Below are 25429 nucleotides of genomic sequence, written 5' to 3'. Positions count from 1 at the left end.
AATTAATTAATTTATTATATTTATATAGATTTTTTGTTGACAACTTTACAGTAGGGTCCCATTAGTTAATGCTAATTGATTCATTAACAATAAGCAATACATTTCTCACTGATTTTATTAAGTTAGCTTGAGAAAGCCAACTTACTGAAGTGCTATTCTTCTTCTGAGACTAAAATGTGTGACTCCTCCTGCAGCTTTAACTCTACAACCACCGAACTCCCAGATCTTCAGACCGTTCTGACTTGTAATTGGAATACACTAAACAACTTTTAATATCTGAACAGGTTTTAAAATGCTGGACATCATACACTCACTGACTTTGTAAACAGTCACAAAGGAAAAACTGGCCATCATACACTAAACGACTGAGGATCATACACTGACAGACTTTAAGTCATTCAGATAACAACATACTCACACAGAGAGGTGCTCCCAGAGCTGCCAGATCAGATAACGATTTCTAAGCTCACCAAAACCTACCAAATCCAGCATAAAACTGCCCCAAACTAGTAACTGTCATAATGGGTCGCTGTCTATCACATAACACCCTCCCAGAACAATCTGTTAACATTAGTTAATAAAAATATAAATGTTCACTCTGTTAGTTCATGTTAGCTTGGGTTCATTAAATAATACGAACTGATACGCCTTTTGTTTTTAATAATGTTATAATTAATAAATGTTGAAATTAACCAAGATTAATAAATGCTTTAGAGCTTTCCTGGACGACCGGATTCTTTGTTCCAACCCTGCTCCACCACACATACCATGTAGTTTTCAAATAAGCCTGAAGAACTTGATTAGTTGAATCAGGTGTGTTTAATTAAGGTTAAATCTAAACTCTGCAGGGCTCTGGACTTCCAGGAATTGACTTTGAGACCCCTTCAATAGAGGTATTTTTTATTTGTTAGCTCATGCTAAATAATGTAATAATAATAGTAAAAATAACATTTTAAGATGCCTGTTTTAAACAAGTTTTTTGTGGTTCAGACCTGCAGATGTAGTTGGTCTTGCAGGACGCTTGCAGCGTCAGGCAGTTGGGCTTCTCCTTGTCCTCATATGAACAGGCCGGTACGATGGTCTGGCGTCTGCGCTCAGAACAGGCCATCTGATCCCCCAGAGGACAGGAGCAGAAGAGCATGCCGTAGCTGTGTTTGGGCGGTACTTTGTCGAAGAACTGCCGCAGGGCCTTGTGGCACTTCCGTTTGTTGCAGACTTCAGCTGTTGATACTCGGCTCGTGCAGGGACTTATGTAAGCCGAACGGTATTTCTTACAGGTGTCGTTTAGGTTACAAGCCTTTGCTGCATTCAGGCAGTTGTTCTCCTTTGCAAGTGCTGGCTCACCTGCAAAGACAAAGATGCATGGTATAAAAGACAATATAACTAATATGAACATAGCTACTCTGTCTGTCAATTATTTTTTTTTTGTTTTGGTTTTTTTGGAGAGAGGGTGTTTGGTTGAAATTAAACGTGCAGCTAAAACCAGATAAAATTGCTTTAAATCTTAAGGAAAAAATGAATACATTGATAATAATAAAAAAAAAATTAACAAAAAGTTAAAAACCAGATAAAATTTTTTTTTTTTTAAAACAAAGGTAAAAAAAGACACAAAGACAGGAAAACAACGAGTCTGATACTATGCACAGCTCTGAAACCCTTGCTCCATGAAAAAAAAAAATTGAATACCCTACAGCACTGTGACAGTCATGTCAATTAATCATCCCTGTTTCTGCAGGTCTGCCAAAACACAAAGGCTGTTTATAAGAAACCTGTTCTTTGTTTTAGGCTGTTTTTTATGTTAAATGAAACAGTGCTTATCCCTTTGGATCCCTGCAGCCTTAACAAACAGTCATCTTGGCCGAACAGGGGAGTCATCAAAACGGCCGGCACGGCTCTGCTCTCGCCTGTCAGCTGCGGCTAATTGCTGGCTTTCTAACACATTCAACAATTAACTAACATATCTGGAGACTTGCTGAGCTACAGCAGCAGTTTGGCTTTTAATGAGAGCCAATTAAAAACAAGAGATGGGTTGTATTAGAGTGAGGGTGGAGCATACATGTGCATGTGGTTTTCTGTGTGCGTTTGTGTATGTGTGTTTAAGGACAGTGCTAATAAGATGGTTGTTTTCAACGAAGCCTGAGAGGAGACTGTATTCTCAGAGCCTCTAGTTGTGGGAAATAATGTAATTTGTGTATGTAAGTCGAGTTAAATCAGACTGAGGCTACAACAGGTATATGAAACACCTTGAGCCGCCTTTCCACTATCCCTGACATTTGCGTAAGATTGTTGCATTTTGCTGGCTAGTGAGGAGTTATTATTCATAACAACCCACTTTACTGGAATAATAATTGGAATACTGGAATAATAATTAATAATTCCCTGTGTTCATAGTTTTTATTAGAAAAAATCACATTGGGTCGTAAAGTTGCATACAATCTAGCTGCAAAAATTCTAATATTCTGCACCCAAATTTAAATTGATTCCGAAACTTCTGCATTCCCATATGACTGGAACTCCTGTAGTGCTCTCTATTAGAAATGAATGACTTCCGGACTGTCGTTGCTCATACAGTGAAAAGGAGAAGTCATCATGAAATCAACCCTATTTACTTCCATAATGTGTTTTTGCTCAATTCAAAGCAAAATGTCTTTTAACTAAATGTATAAAAACTTCAGTTTAAGAAGTGCCACAGCTATTATCACAAATCCATATAACTTTTTTAATCCTTCTTCTTCAACCACCTTGTTGTGGTACAGTACATAGCTTTTCAATGCAGTAATGATAATGCTGCATAATGATATGTAGGAAAACTGAATTCAGTGCTCAGTGATAACCGTATCTCTACCAAGTAAAAGTCAGGTTGTGCTGAAGACTGTAGCAGATACACTACCATTAGCTACCATTAACACTAGCAGATACACTTACATTATTTTTGCGAGCCGGTCCAAAACTGTGGAATGACCTCCCTCATACTATTAGATCCATTAACTCACTACTGGTTTTCAAAGCTCATGTTAAAAGCACATCTTTTAAAGACTAATGAGGGGTTGTTGTGATGTTGTTTTAAATGGTGCCTATGTTGTTACTGTATGTGATGTGTGTTGTTATTTGTGACTATGTTTGTTTTTATGTTATTTTATTGTGTCATTCAAAGGTTTGGGGTCAGTAACATTTTATTAGAATAAAAATTAATACATTTTACATTAATAAAAAATTCTGACGACAAAAAACTTTTTCAACATTGATAGTAAGAAATATTTATTGTGCACAAAATCGGCTTATAAGAATAATTCCGCTTTTCCATCACAGCAATAAGTATATACTGTATTTTTGATCAAATAAATGCAGCCTTGGTGAGCATATGAAATAACAACCCCAAACCTTTTGAACAGCAGAGATGCACTATGACCCCTTGACCTTTTATACAACAATGTAAAACAACACCTCTCCACTCCATCTGTTAGCTGTCTCGACGGTAGTTCAACACACACACACACACACACACAAACACACACACACAAGCATGTACACACATTGAGAGTCCATCTGCTCAGACAACATCTGCCCATTCAAGCTCTCTGGCACAGAAAAGTCTCAGACTCTCTCTCTCTCTGACTGAGAGTGGGTGCTTATCTATGTGTGGAAGAAAAAGTGGAATTTTGCCTATTCATAAACAGTATGATGTTCTCAGTCAGAGCATCAGACGTGTACACACACATACACACACACACACACACACATACACATTCACACAGGCACTCAAAGCAAGAAAAAAAGACATCTCTGCTGAGTTCCACTACTGTCAGATGACATCATCAAAAAACATTGTTTGTGTGTGAGTGTGTGCAATGTGCTCTTCTGATCTGATGCCCTGAGGCTGACAATAATACAATACCTATTCTGTGGCCTGGCACAAAGGGCTTCAGGTTGAAACGATCCTCTACAGCTGTCCAAGTCCTTCACCTTTCATATACCCTTAGTACCAGATGTCACACCGAAGACACTGACCATGACACATGAACACACACAGACACACAATCCACATAACAAGTATCTTACTTAACACTCATCGCGCACTAGATACAAGTAAAAAGATGTTTTCTGGTAGCATCTGCTGTTCTTTTCTTGAGCTAGTATGATCCAACTGTGGGTAAGTAAAGACTTGGCTTATATTTTAAAGGAAGGTTTAATGATTATAAATAAACTATTATAATGCAGCAGATAATATCTATAAAAAAAAACAGTTCTGCCTTGATTTATTTTATTTTTTTAGATGGAAAAATAAATAAATAAAATATACAAACAGTTAAGTTAGGGTCATGATGCAGTTTTCAAAATGTGTTTTCTTAAAGGGGTCCTATGACATTGCTAAAAGGAACATTTTTTTGTGTATTTGGTATAATGCAATGTGTTTTTATAAAGAATATCTCTTTGGATTTGAGACTTTAGTCTTTTCAACTTTACAGATCTTCTTCATGTACCAAGAGCTTGTAACACTCCAAATAGAAAGGAAAAATTTAAATTGCATCATATGACCCCTTTAACAAGTTGGAGCTCACATAATAACATGGGTTTGTTTTCCTGTAGTAGATCATCCTGCAAAGTACATGTAAGGTGCTAACAACACCATAGTCATGATGACTCATGAGTTTGATTCTCAGGCATATTCGGATACAATTTTCAAATCCTCCCTTTTTCCCCATACTGTTCTATCTAACAAAAAGGCAAAAAAAAAAAAAAAAAAAAAAAAACCCTACAAAGTAAAATTTTAACAATTAACTTTTAGTATCAGCTTTTAGAAATGCAAAGAATATAGATGTTCCCATTCAATAAAACGAAAGCAAATTCCCCATAGTCTCACTTTTAATTTTCTCTCTCATCTGTGCTGTTTTTGCATACTTTCTCTCCAGGATCAGACAACTGAGGCCTGATTAAATCCTAATAAAAGTCTCACCTGAGGGTTAATGGGAAATGTGCAGTGAAACGAGGAAGGGAGGCCAGCACACATACTTTATCTGGAACTGTAATGCCACCAGCGATTAGCAGAGAGGTCGAGGATTTGATTAAAACACCACCATGATTAGAACCTCATGTCATCTTGCATCTCTCTCTCTCTCTCTCTCTCTCTCTCTCTCTCTAACTATCTATCTGTCGTTCAGGTGATTGTTTTCAGTCACTGGACTGCAGAGAAAGTAAACGAAGAGACAATTGTAGCAAAAAGATTGTAATAAGACTAAAAGGATGGGAAGCATTAACAAATACTTTGACAGAGACTGTTGTGTCCAGGTTTATCTCTCCCTGCAGTCACACAGATGTAGTGTTTGATAATATAAGGTAAGGATTGTGTTTGATAATGAGCTGTAATTAGCCCACTCTAAAGGGGTTTTGACAAAAAAAAAGCCTCTTGCCCCTTGCCCTGTGCAGTCCTTATGCACACTGTAACTGCCTGTTTATTTGATGTAATATAAATACACAAGCATATAATTACATAAATACAACTGAAGCACCATGTACTAAGAGTGACAAATAACAGGACATTTTATTGATGGCTTGGTTTCTATTCATAGTGTTGTTTAGTAGCCCCGCCCACAGTGAAAAAATCTAATCTGTCCAAAATATTTAAACATAAAAATAAACATAAATAATCATCTGACACAATTTCATGTTGAATGACAGATTATGAAATGAACATGAATGTCTAGGTTTAGACTAAGGCTGGCTGATCAAAATCGTTTCTGAACAATATCCATCCTCCATCCTCTGACCCGGAAACCGATCGACGCACAAAATACAAACACACATAAATTTGAGTATTAAGCATGACGTTATTGTAAATGTGGGTTATGTTTTGATAGTGACTGTAATTTTGATGTATAACGTGTACTTTTCAGCACAGTCGTAATTATATTTATTTACGTCTCTTGATTTTAATGGCTTATTGCTTTTAATTTTTAAAATGAATGCATCTTATATTGGTTAATACAGATGCCTGCAGGGGTTAATATGCAACACATTAACATTTCGAACTGCTTCGCTGTGTTAAGTAATTAATTGTTAATAACAACTGGTAATAATAACTGGTAATAATAATAATAATAATAATAAATACAAAAATACAGACAAATGTGGTATTTTGTGAAGCTTGAAACTGTTGCAATATAAATATTTATCTCTAATGTTCAAGAATCCTGACTTGTAAGCTCAATCCAGTGGTGTAGAGTCATCACTAATTGATGACACTTTGAGTGAGAATATATCATTTTACTTGATTCAGTTCCTCCATACTCGCCTCTTTTCCTTGCGTCCTTCCCCTTGCATTTTGAAGGGGTGGAGCTAAGACGTGAGGAAAGGAAATGAGGATGCACAAATAAGAATTGAGAAGCCCCCAAAGCCATTTGAGTTTCAGCTGTGGTCATAAATAAATAAATTGGATAAAGATGTGGACCGTCAGAAAACAGTTACAAATATTTATTTCTTTTATCAATGCTTAGAAGCACAGTGAAGTGTATTAAGAAGTGGAAGATATTTGGTAAATAACAGACCCTCTCTGGATCAGGACGTCACTCCAAACTGGATGAAAGAGTCAGAAGGAAACTGGTCAGAGAGGCGACCAAGAGGCCTACAGCAACTCTGAAGAAGTTGCAGAAATGTATGACAAAGTGTGTACATTGTGTGTACGTATATTAGAGTCTGACATTTTTGGGGGGAATCCCGCAGCAATCCCACAGGATTGGATACAAAATCACTATTAATCATGTAATTAGAATGGGAGTCATGGGACAGGTAAAAATGTCAGCTGGAGTGGCTGGGACCGGGAATCGTAATATCACTTTATACACAACTTTATACACAAATATACCTTTTAAATAAATAAACTAGAAACTGTATATTTTAATACAGTCATTATTTTAATATTTTACCTCAATTCTAGTTGCCCTGTCTCTGTGTGTTCTCTTCCTGTTTGCTTGCAGCTGGTTAAGTGAATGACGTATGCAGTCTGTGATGGTCTTATCGTTAACAGCTGGGATATGTGGTAGATTGGGCAGGACATCCAAAAGCCCACCTATCATTCATCGACCTCAAATATAGATTTTCATCTGAAAGATATGTAGTAAAAACTTTACATCGTGGCTCAATCTTATGTTAACCTACAGAAATATGCTCTAATGAAGTTTGTGTGGAAGCTGAACAGCAGCGCTCACAGCAGGACAGATGAAGGCATCGGTGCGCTCACTTACTCTTAAAATGCGCTGTAATTATTGGTCATACAGATACAAGTAATACATCTTTCGAATCTGTAAAAACTCAACGTTTATTTGTGTTCACTCAGAATGACAACTAAATGTTAAGCTTCTGTAAAATAATTCAGGCAAACAGGATGCACTTTCTGTCATCTCAGTCATGTGAACTTGAGCAAGAAACTGTGTATGAAAAATTTTATTTATTTATTGATTTATTTTTTGCGGGGGTGGGACAGGAAAGGTTTGAAGATCCACTCCCGTGTCACCCTCTAGTGCACATGACAGCATCACAAATTCTCCACAAATGTGGCTTGTATAGGAGGGTTGCAAGAAAAAAGCCACTCCTCAAGAAATCTCAAATGCATTCACAATGAAGATTCTTATGCTTATGAGAATAAAACTGAATATATCTGGCAGAAATAAGTCTAGATGTTAGTAGAGCAAAGCTAGTAGAGACATATTCCAATAGACTAAAGGCAGTAATTAAACCAAAAGGTAGTTCAACAATATACTGACACAAGGGAGTGATCCTTTTTCCAACTCAGATTCTGTTTTTTCTTTTCTTTTTCTTTTTCTTTTTTTGACATGTAATGTCATAACTTTCACAAAAATGTTATACGTTCAACTGAATAAATATATGCACCTGGATAAAACAAAAACTGTGTCCATCTTCATTTTAGGCAGATTATTTTGATAATTTTAAAGGGGGGGGGGGCGATTCTTTTCTATACTTACTGTACACTATGTACAGTATAGGTATATTACCTCTATTTTTGCGGACCATAACACTCCATGTGTACAGGTGGAATCATAGAGAGCCATCTTTCCTTGGTGACCATGAGTGAACCAGAAAAGCCAAATGTTTGGAAAGAAGTCCCTGCTCTTAATAAACTCTCTCTTTCCGCAAACAATCCTCCAGTGTAATAACGACAAATGAAACTATAACTCAAGACCTCTGTAATTAATCCCTGAAGCTCTCTGGCTGTCTCTCGTCACTCATTTGATCAAGGTGGCATGCTCTCGGAAAGGACATTCCTCTAATTTCATAAGAATGCATTGGGTTTCAGAAGTGACTGTTTAAATCCTGGGGTAATGGAGAGTTTGGAAAGGAAGCTGGTGTTTACAAGGAGATGTTGGCTCAGAAAATATGCTACTTTGAATAATTCCGAGTAAACTAGCATTTAATGCCTTGGCTATGTGATTAGCCTGCAGAACTTATAAGCCGTGACTATTTTATTTTGGCTATGTCAGATACCTCCTCTCCTACCAAAATGGGAGGTTGCTTGAGAAGTTAACATCACTCACACACATACACGCTCCCTCCAGCATTAGTATCCCCATCCTGCTAGAACCCTCGACTGATGAGGATTCATGGCCCAGACTGCCTGTTTGATCCTGGCCCTGTACACAAACATTATCTGTGAGGCATTAATATGCACAACCCCCCTCCCTAGGCTGTCAGAGAGATATACCGTCCTAGCCTCAGAGTACCAGCACAATGAGAGACATCGGTTTCAGAGAAGTTATACTAGGGAGAATCATTACACCTGCTGCTGTATTGCATGAATGCAGGGGAAAAGATAGCTGTGATCTTTTTCCCATGATTGGATGTGATGAAATAGAGCATGTAAACAAAATGTTGCTGAATCATTGTTAAAACAAGTAGCTCTTTACCATGTACACATAAGAAATTGAAAGAATATAGAGAATCAAATATTTTTTAATCATTGTTTAAAGAGTAAAGTGTTTAGAATGTGTGGTCAATGTAAGACCACACTGGTAAAGTCCAAAGATATGCCATTGGAAATTATTTTTTTTATAAAAATGGAAACACTGTGAAATATTTGTACAATTTAAAATAACTGTTTTCTATTTTAATATGTTTAAACATTTTATTTTATTCCAGAGATGGCAAAGCTGAATTTTCAACAGTCATTACTCCGGTTTTCAAGATTCTTCAGAAACTATTTTAATATGCTGATTTGGTGCTCAAGAAACATTTTGTATTATTAATGATGAAAACAGATGTACTGCATTATATATATATATATATATATATATATATATATATATATATATATATATACACAGTACAGACCAAAAGTTTAGACACACAGAGTTTTCTTTATTTTCATCAGAGGTGGAAAGAGTACAAAAATATTCTACTCAAGTAAAAGTACCATTACATTAATGAAATTTTACTTAAGTACAAGTAAAAGTACCAGTCTAAAAAATCCACTCAAGTAAAAGTAAAAAGTAGCTCATTTAAAATTTACTCAGAGTAAAAATTACTTAGTTACATTTTAACAGTGGGAGGGAGTCAAAAATGGGACAGACCAAGGGTGTCAAACTCAGTTCCTGGAGGGCCACAGTCCTGCACAGTTTAGATATAACCCTAATTAAACACACCTGATCCAGCTAATCTAATCATTTAGGTTTATTTGAAAACTACATGATATATGTGCTGGAGCAGGGTTAGAACTAAACTCTGCAGGGCTACGGCCCTCCAGGAACTGAGTCTGACACCCCTGGGATAGGTCTATTAATCTCAAACTAGTTGTTTTTAATTAAAGGAATCAGTTATTTAGAATAATAAAACATTTGGGCTGTTACCAGGCAAATCAGTGTCAACAAACTCATCTTTTAATGCAGAGGAAATGCAGAAGATTCATTGGAAGTGGCATTTAGATGTATTACACTGTTTAGTGCAGGACAAGAATGCATTTAACCTGCAGTTACAAATGCATGAATAATGTTTTGATATGCCAGACATAAAATGTTGAATACTCATTTGAAATTATAAAAACTTAATTATATAAAAAAAAAAAATCAAAAGATACTTTAAATGTGAAATTAAAATGGCCAGTATGTGTCAGCAAGTCACTGTTAATAAGTGAGTCATTGCGATTGAACCGAATCATTTAAACAGTTGATTCATTCAGAAACGAAACACTGTCATGTTGCTCAGAGATGCAAAATTTTGCTTTGGTGGCTGTGTTTGGAATTATTTTCTGTTGTAGAAATAGAGCAAAAACAATGGCAATATGGTGTCTAAAACGCAAGTCTCTTAGTTTACTGTCCTGTTGTAAAAAAAAAAAAAAAAAAAAATAATATATATATATATATCAGTGGCGGCTGCTGGTCTTTCAAAGAGGGGAAGCTCATTTTCGGCCTACATTATAACCCTCTGATGGTCTTCATTTGTAGTGACACTCGGGGTCTTTTTGACCCCAGACAATAACATTTCATTTTGTAATAGTAAAATATTTAAATTTTTTACAAATATAATTTTACTCTGTTCATTTATGTTTTTACTAAACTTTGTACTGTTTTTGGAGGATTTAAATCTTTTACATTTCTATAAATAAATAAATATTTATTTAAATAGGCTTTTTTTTTTTACAAAAAAAGAAAAAAGCATTTCAGGTAAAATTCACTTCATAAAAGACCCAGATTTCTAACTTTCATACATGGGGATACCATGGATAATTTTATAAGGTTTAATGTAAGATTTTTGCCCATTTTTGGGGAAATTCAGTTTAAAAATTGTAATAAATCACTTTAACCACTAGATGGCTATAGTGTGTGTGTGTGTGCGCGCGCACATTTTCAATCTGTCTTAGTTACCAATTTAATTTTGTGGTGGTTCTGCATTTTACAAATATCAAGAAATATTGCCGCAGTTTGTCTTTCGAATACAACTGAGAAATCCGCGATCATGGGACTGAGCGTGAAACAGCCTTGCCGACTTCTTATGGTGCAGACCGCTGTCAGTCAAAAGGAGATCGACAGATCCTCCAATCATCACGCGGAAGCCCAGTCCTCATTCACCTCCAGAGACGCTGAGCGTCCGTGGGCGGGACATAATCGCAGCATTTATCCAATGACCGCCTAGCTTCGGAGCACTGAAAAAAACTGTTCAAAGCAGCCCCATCGAAGTCAATGGACGCTCGGCTTCAACAGGGAAATGCACTGTGACGCTACGGGAATGTATGAGAAGAAAATCGAGTCAGCCGACATGTAGCTGATTAACACAATACATAATACACAATAGTACATATTTGACCGTTGGGTTTTTTTTACATTAGAGGGGAAGCTGAGCTTCCCTTGCAGTCTTAAAGAAATCCCCACTGATCTATATATATATATATATATATATATATATATATATATATATATATGTGTGTGTGTGTGTGTGTGTGTGATTATGATTTTTAGAGGAAAAGACAGCATTCTTTGTGTGATTTTGATTCTAAATGATTTTGATTGATTTCATTCTAAATGCATTTCAACAGACTGAATCACACAGTGAAAGAACACTCTAAATGCGCGCGTACATCATTAAAACAACAATTATGATATTATCGCAGACAATATATATCGCACACTCCGCACCAGTCTTTTTGGCTAATTTGTGCAAAACCTCTTGCTAAAATGTCAAAGCATCATTTTAACCACCAATGCAATGACGCAATTATTTAGCTCACCTCTATATGCTTACGTGGGGTTGATGTCTTGTCGAGATTTTATAAACTGCTAGTTTGGTCTCCCTAGGCAAGCACAGCATACACAGCATAATAGAGCATACATATGGCCAGGGGTTCACTTAATTTCCTTCGAGTTAAACTTCAGAATATGACGGGGTTTCGTTTTCAGCGGTGTCTGCACCACTAACGCCTGTTTTGTCCGTCTGCATCTTTCTTGTGATTTTTGCGCCAGTTTGCCATACCTTCCAGGGAGCGATTTTTTTTTTTTACTCAGTAATTAATGTGTTTTAAAATGTAGCGAAGTACAATACTTCAAACTAAATATACTTAAGTAAAAGTAAAATAACAGATTAAAAAAAATACTTAAAAAAGTAGAAGTACACAAAAAAGCTACTCAATTACAGTAACGCGAGTAAATGTAATTCGTTACTTTCCACCTCTGATTTTCATGACTATGAAAATTGTAGAGTCACACTGAAGGCATCGAGGGCTATTTGACCAAGAAGGAGAGTGATGGGGTGCTGCGCCAGATGACCTGGCCTCCACAGTCACCGGACCTGAACCCAATCGAGATGGTTTAGGGGTGAGCTGGACCGCAGACTGAAGGCAAAAGGGCCAACAAGTGCTAAGCAACTCTCGGGGAACTCCTTCAAGACTGTTGGAAGACCATTTCAGGTGACTACCTCTTGAAGCTCATCAAGAGAATGCCAAGAGTGTGCAAAGCAGTAATCAAAGCAAAAGGTGGCTACTTTGAAGAACCTAGAATATGACATTTTCAGTTATTTCACACTTTTTTGTTATGTATATAATTCCATATATAATTCCACATGTGTTAATTCATAGTTTTGATGCCTTCAGTGTGAATCTACAATTTTAGTAGTCATGAAAATAAAGAAAACTCTTTAAATGAGAAGGTGTGTCCAAACCTTTGGTCTTTACTGTATATATAGGATTCTTTGATGAATTGAAAGTTCAAAAGGAAAGTATTTAAATGAATTGGAAATCTTTTGTAACAAAAGTATTTTCTGTCACTTTTGATAAATTTAATGCATGCATGAAGACTGAAAGTATTAATATCTTTATTCATGACCCCAAACTTTTGAATGCTAATGTTAACTTATTTACTTTAAAACAATTTTTAAAGTTTAAAAATGCAAAAAAGTTTAATAAAATATACATATATTAATATGAATAATACATGAATGAATAATTTTATAAATTAAATGTAAAAACACATATTATATATTTCAATAATATTGTAATATTTTCTGTCAATTTGAATGACCTCAACTTAAAAAGGTCACACAGTGTCAACAGACAGAGACTATGGACCATCTACAGCTCAACCAATCAGGAGATGCATCAAGACTGGCAGCAGAGATAGAGGCCATCTGCTTTGGAGCTCAGAGGATGGCATGGCTTACCATGCACCCTTAAAATGACAGCTAAAACTACTATTGAGACATGTGAGGCATAGGAAAGCACCAGTCATATGACATTTGTCATTCATCACAGCCATCACTGCCGTCTTTATCACACCGCATACTGAGTCAGAGGTCACACTCCGTCAGGTAGTGCTACTCGTGTGTGAATTTTCTAAGAGAGTGCGAACAATGTGGGAGGGAAAATACTTTAACGGCAGTCATGTTCAAAAGGCGCCCACTGACTGAACTGCTCATGAAAGACCGGAAGAGTAAGAGATCGTTCTGAGCTAATGTGGAAACCCAGTGGGAGTTGAATATCAGTGCGGCTATCTAAACTGGCATTCAGCTGTGTCTGCTGCACTTCTAAATCATACAAGTACTGTGATATTTCTCTCTGCTTGCATTCACTAACAAAAATACAGAAATTAGATCCAAGGGCTTTGCAATGAGAAAGCAAAATGTGGCTGTGAGATGCAACAAATGGTATGTTTTAAAGGGTTTAAGGGTTTAAACCCTTTAACATGCTTTCTCACTTCATCTCACACATACTAACACCTCTTAACATGTCTTATTGCAGTATGAATACAAATCAGATGAATTTTTTTTTAAGAAATCTGCTTAATAGTGATTGAACAGGATGGCTGATCTACCAACTGAATAATTTGACTAGTTGCTGCATTAGAGTCAGTGTTTTTAATGTCAACTTCTTAGCATGCTATGAGACGACCAACTGTGAGAGACTTGGCGATTGCAATGTGTCTCATTGCATTGTTTTTTTTTTTTTTTTTTATAATTTTTTTATAAAAAAATTTTAACACTATGAATTTTGTGTCAAGTTGCTGTGTGACGTTAAAAATAGCTGCAATTAACATAAATAGTGACAGATATTCCAGAGTGTGATTGATCCAGAGTACATTTGAGTGAGACAGATGCAAATGCATTTAAAAAATAGTTAGGGTTGACTTTATTTATATAATTATGTCGACTTTAAAAGCACATCTCTGGACCTCAAGAATTTGGTTACATTTGAATGTGGACCATCTAACTGTTCATTAACACATGAATTTGCTGTGTGGAGGACCCTAAATCATCCCAATTATCCAGGGCTAAAACAGTCTAGTCAACTACCCGTTCAGACAACCCACTGACTAGTTTATTATAAAAAAAAATATGCAGTTCTACGCATCCCTACTTTCTTTGCCAAAATCTTTTATTTGCAAATGAAACAAAATAAATAAGAAATTGTCTCTTGTTTTATATGTGATGATAATTATACATACTATATATAAATCAGTGTCCCACCACTTTAAATAACTATATAAAACACAAGTAGTTGCTTGCGCTGTGTGTTCAGCAGTGCAAAAGTCATCAGAGAGTATAATCTTGCTTGTTTTGCTGAAACCTACCACTTTTAGTTATTTAAGAGGTTACGACAGGGATTTATACATCTAAAGGTATTTTCAGACACCTGAAATAAAGAACTCTCAAAGTGGGAATTGTTTTGATATATAAACTCACAAGAGATGGCTGCATATAACTTAAAAAAATAAAATAATAAAATGATACCTAGAATGTTAATGAGAAAGATAAGAATAGTATTTCAGCTGAATTGTCACAGAAAACAGGTAAATGACAGCTGAAGGACTACACACATCTACACAAACTTATTAAGTGATTTACATAATGTGATTTAATAGCAGACGTTTAATCTACACAGTTCCTGGTTATAGTTTAAAAGTTTTCATTTTGCTGAAAAACAAGCATTGTCTCCAGTGTATCTACCTTCATAATTGGGCTGTAGTGATACTGAATTCACAGAGCATTGCAGACTCTCAGTCTTGATTGATGATGCTTATTTTCTAAGCACTGTCTTCAACACTTAAAGTGCATATGACCCAGTTCTCTAAGCTATATGTTTTTAATTTAACATCCACTGTGCCAAAGTATGCCCAGAAGATGGATGACTACTGCTCTCCCATTTCTGGCAGGGAAAGTTGAAGATCACGCAGCAAAAACAGTGGGGCTTGGCAGAGACAAGGAGACAAATATACAGAGAATAATGGAGAAACTGGTAGAGAAATAACAAACAGAACATTTGTTATTAATTACTGTAATAATGATTGTCATTATTACAGTAGTCCATAAGTTCAATACAATCCCTATAGAAAAAGAAAGAAAGAAGAAAAGGAGCGCTTTTCCTATCTAATTGATGGAGATGTGGGGTCTCTGGAGAATCTGTCTCTCTGCTCTCAAAGAAACAGAACTGCTGCAAAGATATTTTTTCACCAAACCAAACACACCAGTAAGTTCCTCTCTCCTGCATTTTGTTGCTTCTTTGAATGCTAAAACTACTGGTGTTTCATTCAATGTCACAGTTACAGGAGTTTGAATATCTTGTCTTTGACTTAAAAATCCCAAGTACTGTATAACAGAAATGGAAGGAGGGAGGAAACTGAAAACAATGCAGACATGCACAACATCTTGATTCTGATGATTCCCAAACTGCTCGCTTCCACTAGTTGGGAGGTTAAAGGACCAGCCAATGAGATCATTATTACCTAATGTGAGTATCCTTAATGATTTCGCAGGGGTTTCAGAGCCAATAACTGCCAGATAACTTCCCCTGTAATTATTTGGAAACAACAGTGTGCACTTCCTCAACATTAAGCCAACATTTTAATCACATTGTCTGAGTGCTTTATAGAGCACAGCAAGGCTGGTTTGTTGAAAACACTCTTTGATTAGCTGGATTAGAAATGGACATGTTTTAAGCCACAAAACCATTACCATGCACAGGTACCACAGTGTTTTTTGTCTTGCAAAACTAGAAACACTAGTCTAGGTGCATATAATCATTCAAATGTGTTATCCAAACATAAACTGATATTGTTTTCCGATTGTAATCAGCTGATGAAAGTTTGTAGAAGCAACAAAGGGACATTTGAGAATGTGTGCCAAGCAATTACAGTTGAATTAGACTGTGCACACAAATCATATACTATCAAGTTTGTATAGTGACACATGATTGTACAAGATAACTTCACGCTCACGTTTATCTTGACAATAACCACTTTGTAGAGCCCTGCACGGGCCTCAGATTTAGGCCCTAGCCCGGCCCTGGCCCGAGACGCTCAAGCCCTAGCCCGGCCCATGTCCGACAGCTTATCAGAATTACTGGCCTGAGCCTGACCCGAGCCCGTCTTTTATGTCCCTTCTTCCAAATCTTACTGTTTCAGCTATTAAAATAGTTAAATTTTGTATGAAATAGCAAAGTGATTTTTTTTTTTAACTACTGTAATTTAATTTAGAAAAACATTTGGAGCATTTTTTGTTCGTGATATATATATACACACACATGCGAATACATGCCTCACAGACATGATAAACATATATAAAGCTTTAAATTACTACTAAACGAAATAAAACAAATCAAAAACAAAAATTATTTCATTATAATCATAATCCATAAAGATGCACTTATCTCTAAAGGCGCATCAAAAGTGGAGATGACGAGTCTGGCTCGGTAACTGCATCCTTCGGACACTGACTCAGAAAAAAAACTAGTTTATTAGTAAATAATTCAAATATCTCCTTACTATTTCTCCCTGTCACATTTATGGTAATTACTTTTGCCGGTGCTTTGCGGCAAGCTTAAGCCTATTGTGTGCATTTGAACGCAGAACTGTTCAGCTGCACCGATGGCACGCACCATACATGCTACTGCTGGCGGGACACTAAACACTTTCGAGCCGCTCTTGAAAGTTGAGGTAGCGCGGTCTCATGTTGTTTCCAGCAATGCAGCAATTTTTTTCATTGCTAATTGACGGATGTCTAAAATATAAAAATAAGGAGAAGCCCTACTATGACATGAAAATTGGCTCGAAGCCCAGCCCAAGGGATAAACAAAGTCGGGCTCGTCGGGCCCCGGGCTGAAATGCAGGGCTCTACCGCTTTGCAATTTTCCATAGCATTCTTCTCATCATCTCCATGAACACATGGCACATAATTAATGGAGCTACATGGGAAGTGAGAGGATGACTGTGGCCTGTCTGGGTTTGTCAGGCTTCTGGCAGCATACTTTTCTTTGGTCAGACCAGATATGCTTTATGACCTCTCATTAATACCCATTACTATGGAGGTCAGTCAGGACACACTGGTGGTTTATCTACAGGACAAAAAAACCACAACACAATGAGAATGACTACATCCATCACTCATCCAGCTCGGACTAGAAATGAAAGAGATAAAGAGATGGTAAAGGGGCAGAGCAGGAAAAAAAGAAACAGAAGACATTCATAATAAACGGGACGGGACGGGTCAATATGGCCATGGAATATGTGATGATGAAATCTTTCAGTGTGAGTGTAAATGATGAAACCCAGACTGCCGTAAATAAAGAACTAACAGTCTTGAGGAAAAACTGAATCGCAATACTTCCTTTTACCCTTGCATTAATAAATGAGGAAGTGAACAATTGTATAATATTAAGTGCTGTAAAATATCAATCAATCATGATAAATGTTTATGAATAGAATTGCTGTGGCAGAAATCCACTTAGAATTAACAGATTTAAATTATCATATGTATTGGGCAAAAGGATTGATTGATTGATTGATTGATTGATAAATTGATTGATTGATTGATTGATTGATTGATTCATTGATTGATTCATTGATTGATGCATGCATGCTTTGGCTTTCTGAGCCTCCATGCCCACTTTCATAATTATCCATCTATTAGCTAGTACGGTTTGCTTCCCAAAGAATCACAAAGGCTAGCAAGTCATAAAGACCGGCCAATAACATTACAAAAGAGCAACATCTGTTCAATGAACTTTTATGACCTTTCAATGTAATTCATTTCCATGATTTAAAACATTTTTGTATACTTTTCAAAAGTTTGAAATCAAATTTTTTTATGTTTGAAATAAGTATTTAATGCTTAACAAGGCTGCATTTAGTTGATCAAAAATATAGTAAAAACAGTAAAATTGTGAATTTTTTTTTTTTTTAAATAGCTGCAAGCAGCAATTAAGGAGATAAGCATGACAGCAAGCAATGCAGTAAGCATCAAACCAGCTGTAGCAATGAGTAACTGAAGCAATTTTAATATGACTTTAGTCAAAATGGCAGAAAAATCATGAATACATCCACTAGTAATATGATTTAATGGCTCATCACTTTTGACCACTAGGTAGCGCTGTTATCAGATCGATGTGGTGTGTTTTGTGTGTGGTGACAATGGCATACACAAAGTTTGGTGTCAACATGTCAAGGCTTTGCAGAGATACAGCATCAGATGCCTTCAGTGCTTGGTCCCTGAAAACTGAATATTCAGCAGCCATTATTTCAGTCTTTAATATCACACAATTCTTGAGAAAAATCACACTGTGCTAATCTGGTACTTATTATTATTAACAATGCTGAAATCAGTTGTGCTGCTTGAAATGTTTTTGGAAACCTTAATATTTTTTCACGAATATTTGATGAGTAGAAAGTTCAAAAGAACAGCATTTATTTGAAATATAAATATTTTGTTGCATTACACTGTACTTTTATCAATTTAATGCATTCTTGCCAAATTAATTAATTAATTTCTTTCAAAAATAAATACAAAAATAAATAAATCACACGGACTCCAAATTTTTGAACAATCTGTATCCAGATGCCACATGCATCTCTTATTAGAGGCCATGCATACAGAATCAAAACATACAGCACTATACTATACGGTACACTATACCGACTATACAGCACAAGGCTGACTGCACTGCTCTGGTTATAATTGAAAGAAAGTAGTTTTCAAAAGGGAAAACATGCCAGGGATCACTGCTCATAGCTCAGATTGAGTCAGAGCACCCTTTGTGTTTGCCTGCTACTTCAAGAACCAGCTAAATGGACACTTAAGAAGTTAGAAAACTAAATAAACACAATGTCTTGCAAAGTTCTGTTGAAGAGCCATTGGCTATGGCATCACTTATCAGCCAGCCCAGATGGAATATAGAATAAATTATAAAGTTAAATATAACGCATTATATAAAGCATTTTTTCTGCTGAATATTTGGTTGAAATCGATTTAAACATGGTAAAATGTGTTAAATGAAGCTGAGATTACCACACTCTTGCTAAGCATAATCAAATAAACCAGAATATCTCAAACACACACACAATGGTAGAATTCTGGGAATTATTTCAGTGCTGTGGAAATATGTAAACGCTAATTCTGCATGCTCCTGCTCATCAGATCACCTATCAGTTTAGACTTTGTATCAGAAAGATAGTGAGTTTTTAATCAAAAGAAACCAGTATTTTCCCTTAGGAAAAATGACTGTCATTTGTCCTTTGATAGAGAAGAGGGAGGAGATTAGATATTTTAGTATAAATTATGAGTTTAGTATGAGCTTGTCTGACAGGACGAACTTCAGTCTAAAGGAAACTAGTTGACAGGAGATTAAAGTCACAGTCTGGAGTTTCTAAAGCATTACAAGACAAGTGCCAGGACTTTGATTTGTACTTAGAATTGAACCTGACTGAACCCTGTGATATATATTTAAAGATCAGCACATAACTTAGAAGTAAAAAGGGTACATTTTATAAAGGGGGAAGTTTATAAAGAGTGAAATCAGGGGCCTTGAGTCTTGTTCTGTGTCTATGATTTTGCATTAGTGCTGAGCCCTGACCTGCTGTAATAGATGGAAGAAACGTCTAGTTCAGCAATCGCTTTTAGCCAGATTGTGAGAAATTGACTGATCAATAGTCTGGTAGTGCGCCGCTAAATGAACATACCACAGGACACGTTCAAAGATTTCTGTTCATCAAAGAATAAGTCGATTACTGAGCTTCATGTAATAACTAATAACAGAATTATTAGGCAGAACTTAACGTGTCACCCAACTCCCTTTCCAACTGACTGAAAATGCCAACACATTGACATATGAGCCATTCGCAGAGCTTTCAGCAATAATTGATGCCAGAGCACCACTGATGACTTGGAACATGGGTGCTCATCTCATCAGGGGTTTGATGTCCTATGGGTTTTTGTTCCAGCTGTGTTCTACAACACCTCATTTGACTAATTAGCCAATTTTCAACTACAGGGGATGGTTTATTAATAATGACAGTGAGGGCTGTGGAAAATCGACTTAAACTCTATCAGGTGTAATACTCTATCAGCTAATCACCAAAAGCCATTTGACACACAAAGCCATTTGACTTTCGACTGTGATCAGCTGTGGTGATTTTGATTATCTCAAAAATACAAGAGCTTACCTGGAACATTTCAGTCCTTGGTAGCTCAGCTGAAGCAAACAATCAACTATGGGTGGTAAGACACTGTCAGAGGATTTCTGGGGGAAGTTGTGGACAGGTACAAATCAGGAGATGGATACAAAAACATTTCTAAGGCTTTATCAATACATAGAAGCACAGTGAAGTACATATTATCAAGAAGTGGAAGGTATTTGGTAAAAGATACAAAAAAACCTCCCTGGATCAGGTCGTCGGTCCAAACTGGATGAAAGAGTCAGGAGGAAACTGGTAACAGAGGCTACCAAGAGGCCTACAGCAACAATGAAGCAGATACAGGAATTTATAACAAAGCGTGGATATTGTGTGCATGTGACAACAATATCACAAATTCTCCACAAATGTGGCTTGTATGGGAGGATTGCAAGAAAAAGCCACTCCTCAAGAAAGGTCATATGCAGTCACAGCTGGGTCAATACAGCTCGCCAGCCAAATATCTTGTTATGGGGTGTTACTCTGCAGCAGGGACTGGAGCACTTTTCAGGATAGAAGCAAAAATCGATGAATTCTTGAGGAAAAAGTTTGAGGGTGTGAGTCTCTATACCGTCAGGGGTTGTAGGTGGGGGGAGTGAGTGTGCAGCTCCCTGGGCATTGCAGTAAAAATGGTTGCCCACTGCTCCGGGTGTATGTTCACTGTTTGTGTGTGTGTGTGTGTTTGTGCGCGTGCGTGTGTGTGTGTGTCTTCACTACTCACTGCTGTTTGTGTGCACTTGGTTGGGTTAAATGCAGAGCACAAATTCTGAGTATGGGACACCATACTTGGCTACACGTCATGTCATGCCATTCAAAAATAAATAGTGACTAAAATAAACTTTGACTAACATTATAGGTGGACCTCAGGGAGAGAAACAATAAAACATAAATAACGTGTTACTTGTTTTAAATACTCATAACAGCTGGCTGATGCTCTTTGAGTTATTGGGAGAAAAGTGAGCGCCAGGTTGATGACGGACTTTACTGGAGCTGCCTTCATAACAGGTGTTTAACCGTTGCTCTGAGATGTGTGTTTGCATGTGTTTTTCTAGAATCCTGCCCAGGTCTGTACTAAGCAGTGCTAGGCTCTCTCTCTCTCTCTCTCTCTCTCTCTCTATATATATATATATATATATATATATATATATATATATATATATATATATATATATATATTTGTTATTGTGCTGTAATTGGCTTTATTCTGGTGTGTGGAATGACGAGGAAACACTCTGGTAAGCATCAGTGTGATGCTCTTAGTTTAAATTTGCTCATGAATGATGCGCTCTGCCATTACATGAGGTCAAAGGTCATACACTCTGCCTTCATGCTTCACATCTCTATCTGTCTTGATGTCATCTGTGTGTCAAAGAAAATCTCAGTTTTTCTTTGTGCTCTTAATTAGAGGAATTAAAACCTGAAAATCTTCTGGTACACTTGCAAAATCCATTTGGCAGGCTGCAGCTCTGCTGTGGTTATTTTAAAACCCATAATTTATCTTAAGGCTTAATCAGTCCACTCTGCTTGTTACAAACAATTTAGTTTTTCATGATTCAGGATTTGTTTGTTAAAGTTATATAATGAAATAGAGGACTAGGGAGAAATGGTCTCTTTTGATTTGTGCTTATTGGCAGATATGTGAGTACAATGTGCACATACCCTGCAGAAAAACAGAGACCACCTGTTTCCAGTTTACATCCCATGAGCCCAAACTGTGCCTGTGTGACATTTTAAGAACATATTGAAACGAACATCCCCATTCTAATCTCTCTTTCAAGCTGTTGTGGCATTCAATACATCTACGAAATATATATTAGGAATTACTGGATACAACGTTTGGTGTTTAATGCTAAGATTTGGTTAATTTACTAGCCTTTCTTTTTCCAGTGTCTTTTTCCCCCCTCTCTGGAGTCGTACAAGGGCGCGCCTGCAGTGCATCTTTTGTTGAAAGCTTCTTGGTTAGCTGATGCAGCATGCTGAGCTATGGCTGCTGATGATGAGCAGATGCGTAAAGTGTTTGAAATGTGGAGTATGGTGATGGAACGTTTACAGGCCCGGAAAGAAATGTGTCTTTCAGCACAACCCTACTCCTGACATGGTGTTTGGAAAGAAGAGCTAAACTGCAAGTTTCAACAGGTCAAAAAACCCAAGGAAGCAATCATCCATTGACACCGCTGACCTGTAGATGATGGAAAGGGTGGCCAGACGCAGGGAAATTACGTGTTATCTAAATGTTATACATTCTTTCAACTGATAAGGTGAAGTGGTTTTAGTTATGGGATTCCCCCGCAGTTGTAAAGATGTAGATTAGATGACAACACAGTCAAACATGTTCATTGGTTCAATAGTGTAAATGTTAATGCACACTATATTATATATATATATATATATATATATATATATATATATATATATATATATATATATGTAATCTTTCCAATACATGCAGTTATTTTTTACTTTCTATTCATTAAATAATACTGTAACAAAGTATCATGGTTTCCACTAAAATATAAACAGCGCAGCAGTTTTTAGCATTAATATTATGTTTAGCACCAAATCAGGATATTAGAATGATTCATAAACAATCAAGTGCCACTGAAGTATGGCGTAATGGCTGATGAAAATTAAATAAATGAATCATCTAATAAAATATATTAAATATAATATATATATTATAATTTAAAATAATATTGTACATTATCACTGTTTTTACTGTATTTTTGATCAAATAAATGTAGCATTGGTAAGACATTTTAAAACTATTAAAAATATCTTACCGACCCCAAACTTTTGAATGGTAGTGTATTTGTCATGCAAATTAACTGTAATACATACACTTTATTGTCTGAAAAAGGAAGAAAATTGGTTAGTGTGAATAACATTATTTGCACATTACTGACAATGGATTAATGAATATATCAACTGTTCTAGTTTAATTTAATCACTGATGCTGTTAATCAGTTATTTATTGCCTAAAACATTGATTTAACATTACTTTTGAGGTTCAAGATGCTATATTTGTTTTTGGAATTTTGGAATCCATCTGATCCTAATGTGGTAACGTGGATTCTAAAAAAAACTAGTTAGAACAAAACAGCAGCCTTTTTTAATTTCTTCACCCTCAGTTAATTTGCTCTCACACTGAAGCCAAATTTGATATTATGAGAGATCCCTACAGAGGGACTGGACACACTCGACCTGCACATGGCATTGTGGGATATCTATTCTGAGTAATCAGGATAAGCTCACAGCTATGAAACAAATGGAGTGTGTGTTCCCATTACTCTTCAGTGTGTCCAGGGAGACAGAGGAAAAAAGTACAGGGGAGGTGCACGGGAGAGGTAAAGAGAGCACAAGAGACTGTACTCAAGTGAATTAAATATCTCTTAATCTGTTTGTGTTCCACCTGAGCTCAGATACATTAGCTTCAACTTAAAAAAAAAAAAAAAAAAAAAAAAACGATGGAAAGGAAAAGGGATAATGGGAAACAAAGAAGAAGAGAGTGCATGATTACATAGATTACATGGATACTAAACGTACGGGTAAATTAGATGAAACGTGATAATTGTCTTCATGTAGAATATGACAATATGCTCTTTCAAGAGAGATTTCTCCAATTTAAACATATCTAATTTGCAGAGCATCAAAGGAGGGTTTGTAGAACCCAGTTTAAAATACCAAACACCCACAAAGAAAAAAATACTTAAAAAAAAAAAACAGCACAAAAGAGTACAAGTATGTTAGTCACACCTCTCTGACAAAACAGTGAATTTATACTTTCTTAAGAACCTGGTGACACAAAAGTGTCATTATTGTTTTCACTGCATCGACTGATGCAGGATGTTGTGTCTAAGTTTCTTTGCAATTGGTCTTGATATTGCTTCCTATTTTAAGTGACTGAATGCATATCCATAAACTTTTTTTTTTTTTTTTTTTTTTTTTAATGCTTCTTGCAAATGATTTCAATTTTTTTTTTTTTTTCTAGTGTTCATATGCCTACTTTGTTCGTAAAGAAGTACAAAATTAATCATTTCACTCTATAAATGGCAATTTTTAAAGGGGGTAGTTCACTCAAAAAAAAATAACATTCTGTTATTTACTCACTCTCATGTTGTTCCAAACCTGCCTGACTTTCTTCTTCAGAAAATAAGAAGATAGATTTTTGATAAATATATCATGGCCGCACAACACAAATGAGGACTGGGGCTGTTCAGGCTCCAAAATCTAAACAAACAAAACATGGTCCATATGATTCAATTTTTTAAATTATTAATTATTAAATCAATGATTTGTGAACCATTTTAACCAGTTAATTAAAAAGAACCTCAAGAATTTCATCAAAGATTTTCGGTGAATAATGACGTAAATGTCAGTCTGGTCCTCACTATACACTATCATATGACTCCATGAAAAAAGAGCAAACAATGCATTATCAGAATAAATCTTCCCAAAAGAAAAAAGAGGTGAGTAAATGATGGCAGAATTAAAAATTTGGGCCAAACTATCCCTTTATGTTTAGTTTTGTAATCCACTGGCAGCTACAAACCCTATTGTGATTGAAAAATCTGGAAGTGGAGCTGTGACCTAACTAAATTGGTATAAGGTCAAGATGTATTATGCTTGGATTACTTTGTTTTTGCTTTGTGGAATAAATGTTCAACTTTGTTTACAGATTTGCTGACTCGTTCGTTTGGATGACAACAAGCTGGAACTCTGCTGCTGTTGTTAATGCATCTGTGAGAACATATACGTCCTGTTAGCAGGGGCTATGAAAAGTGGGTTGTGCCACTACATGTCTATCTGTAGCATGGAAAATCCAGTAGATTTTCTCTCTTCTAAGTCACAGATACACATACACGTGTGCACACAGACAAAAATGATTGACCTAATAAACACAAGGATGAGGGTTTGGGGCAGAGCTGCATAATGTCTAAAGATTTATGAGGATGCACAGCATTTTGTTGCCATAGTAACTTACAATAAAAGGTACTCTAAAA

General features: G+C 36.2%; 1 protein-coding gene across 1 annotated transcript in view; it reads right to left on the bottom strand.

The window, feature by feature from the left end:
- The window catches only part of LOC132110771 (GDNF family receptor alpha-1-like), an 81035-nt gene that overhangs the window by 18153 nt on the left and 37453 nt on the right, over positions 1-25429 (bottom strand). Inside the window, exon 4 of the mRNA XM_059517704.1 lies at positions 993-1344. Within this exon, the coding sequence (XP_059373687.1) occupies positions 993-1344 (352 nt within the window). The remainder of the gene's footprint in view (positions 1-992; positions 1345-25429) is intronic.

Source organism: Carassius carassius, chromosome 30 (assembly GCF_963082965.1).
Source record: "Carassius carassius chromosome 30, fCarCar2.1, whole genome shotgun sequence".
Taxonomy (NCBI): Eukaryota; Metazoa; Chordata; class Actinopteri; order Cypriniformes; family Cyprinidae; genus Carassius; species Carassius carassius.
This window is presented reverse-complemented; position numbering and strand designations above follow the sequence as displayed.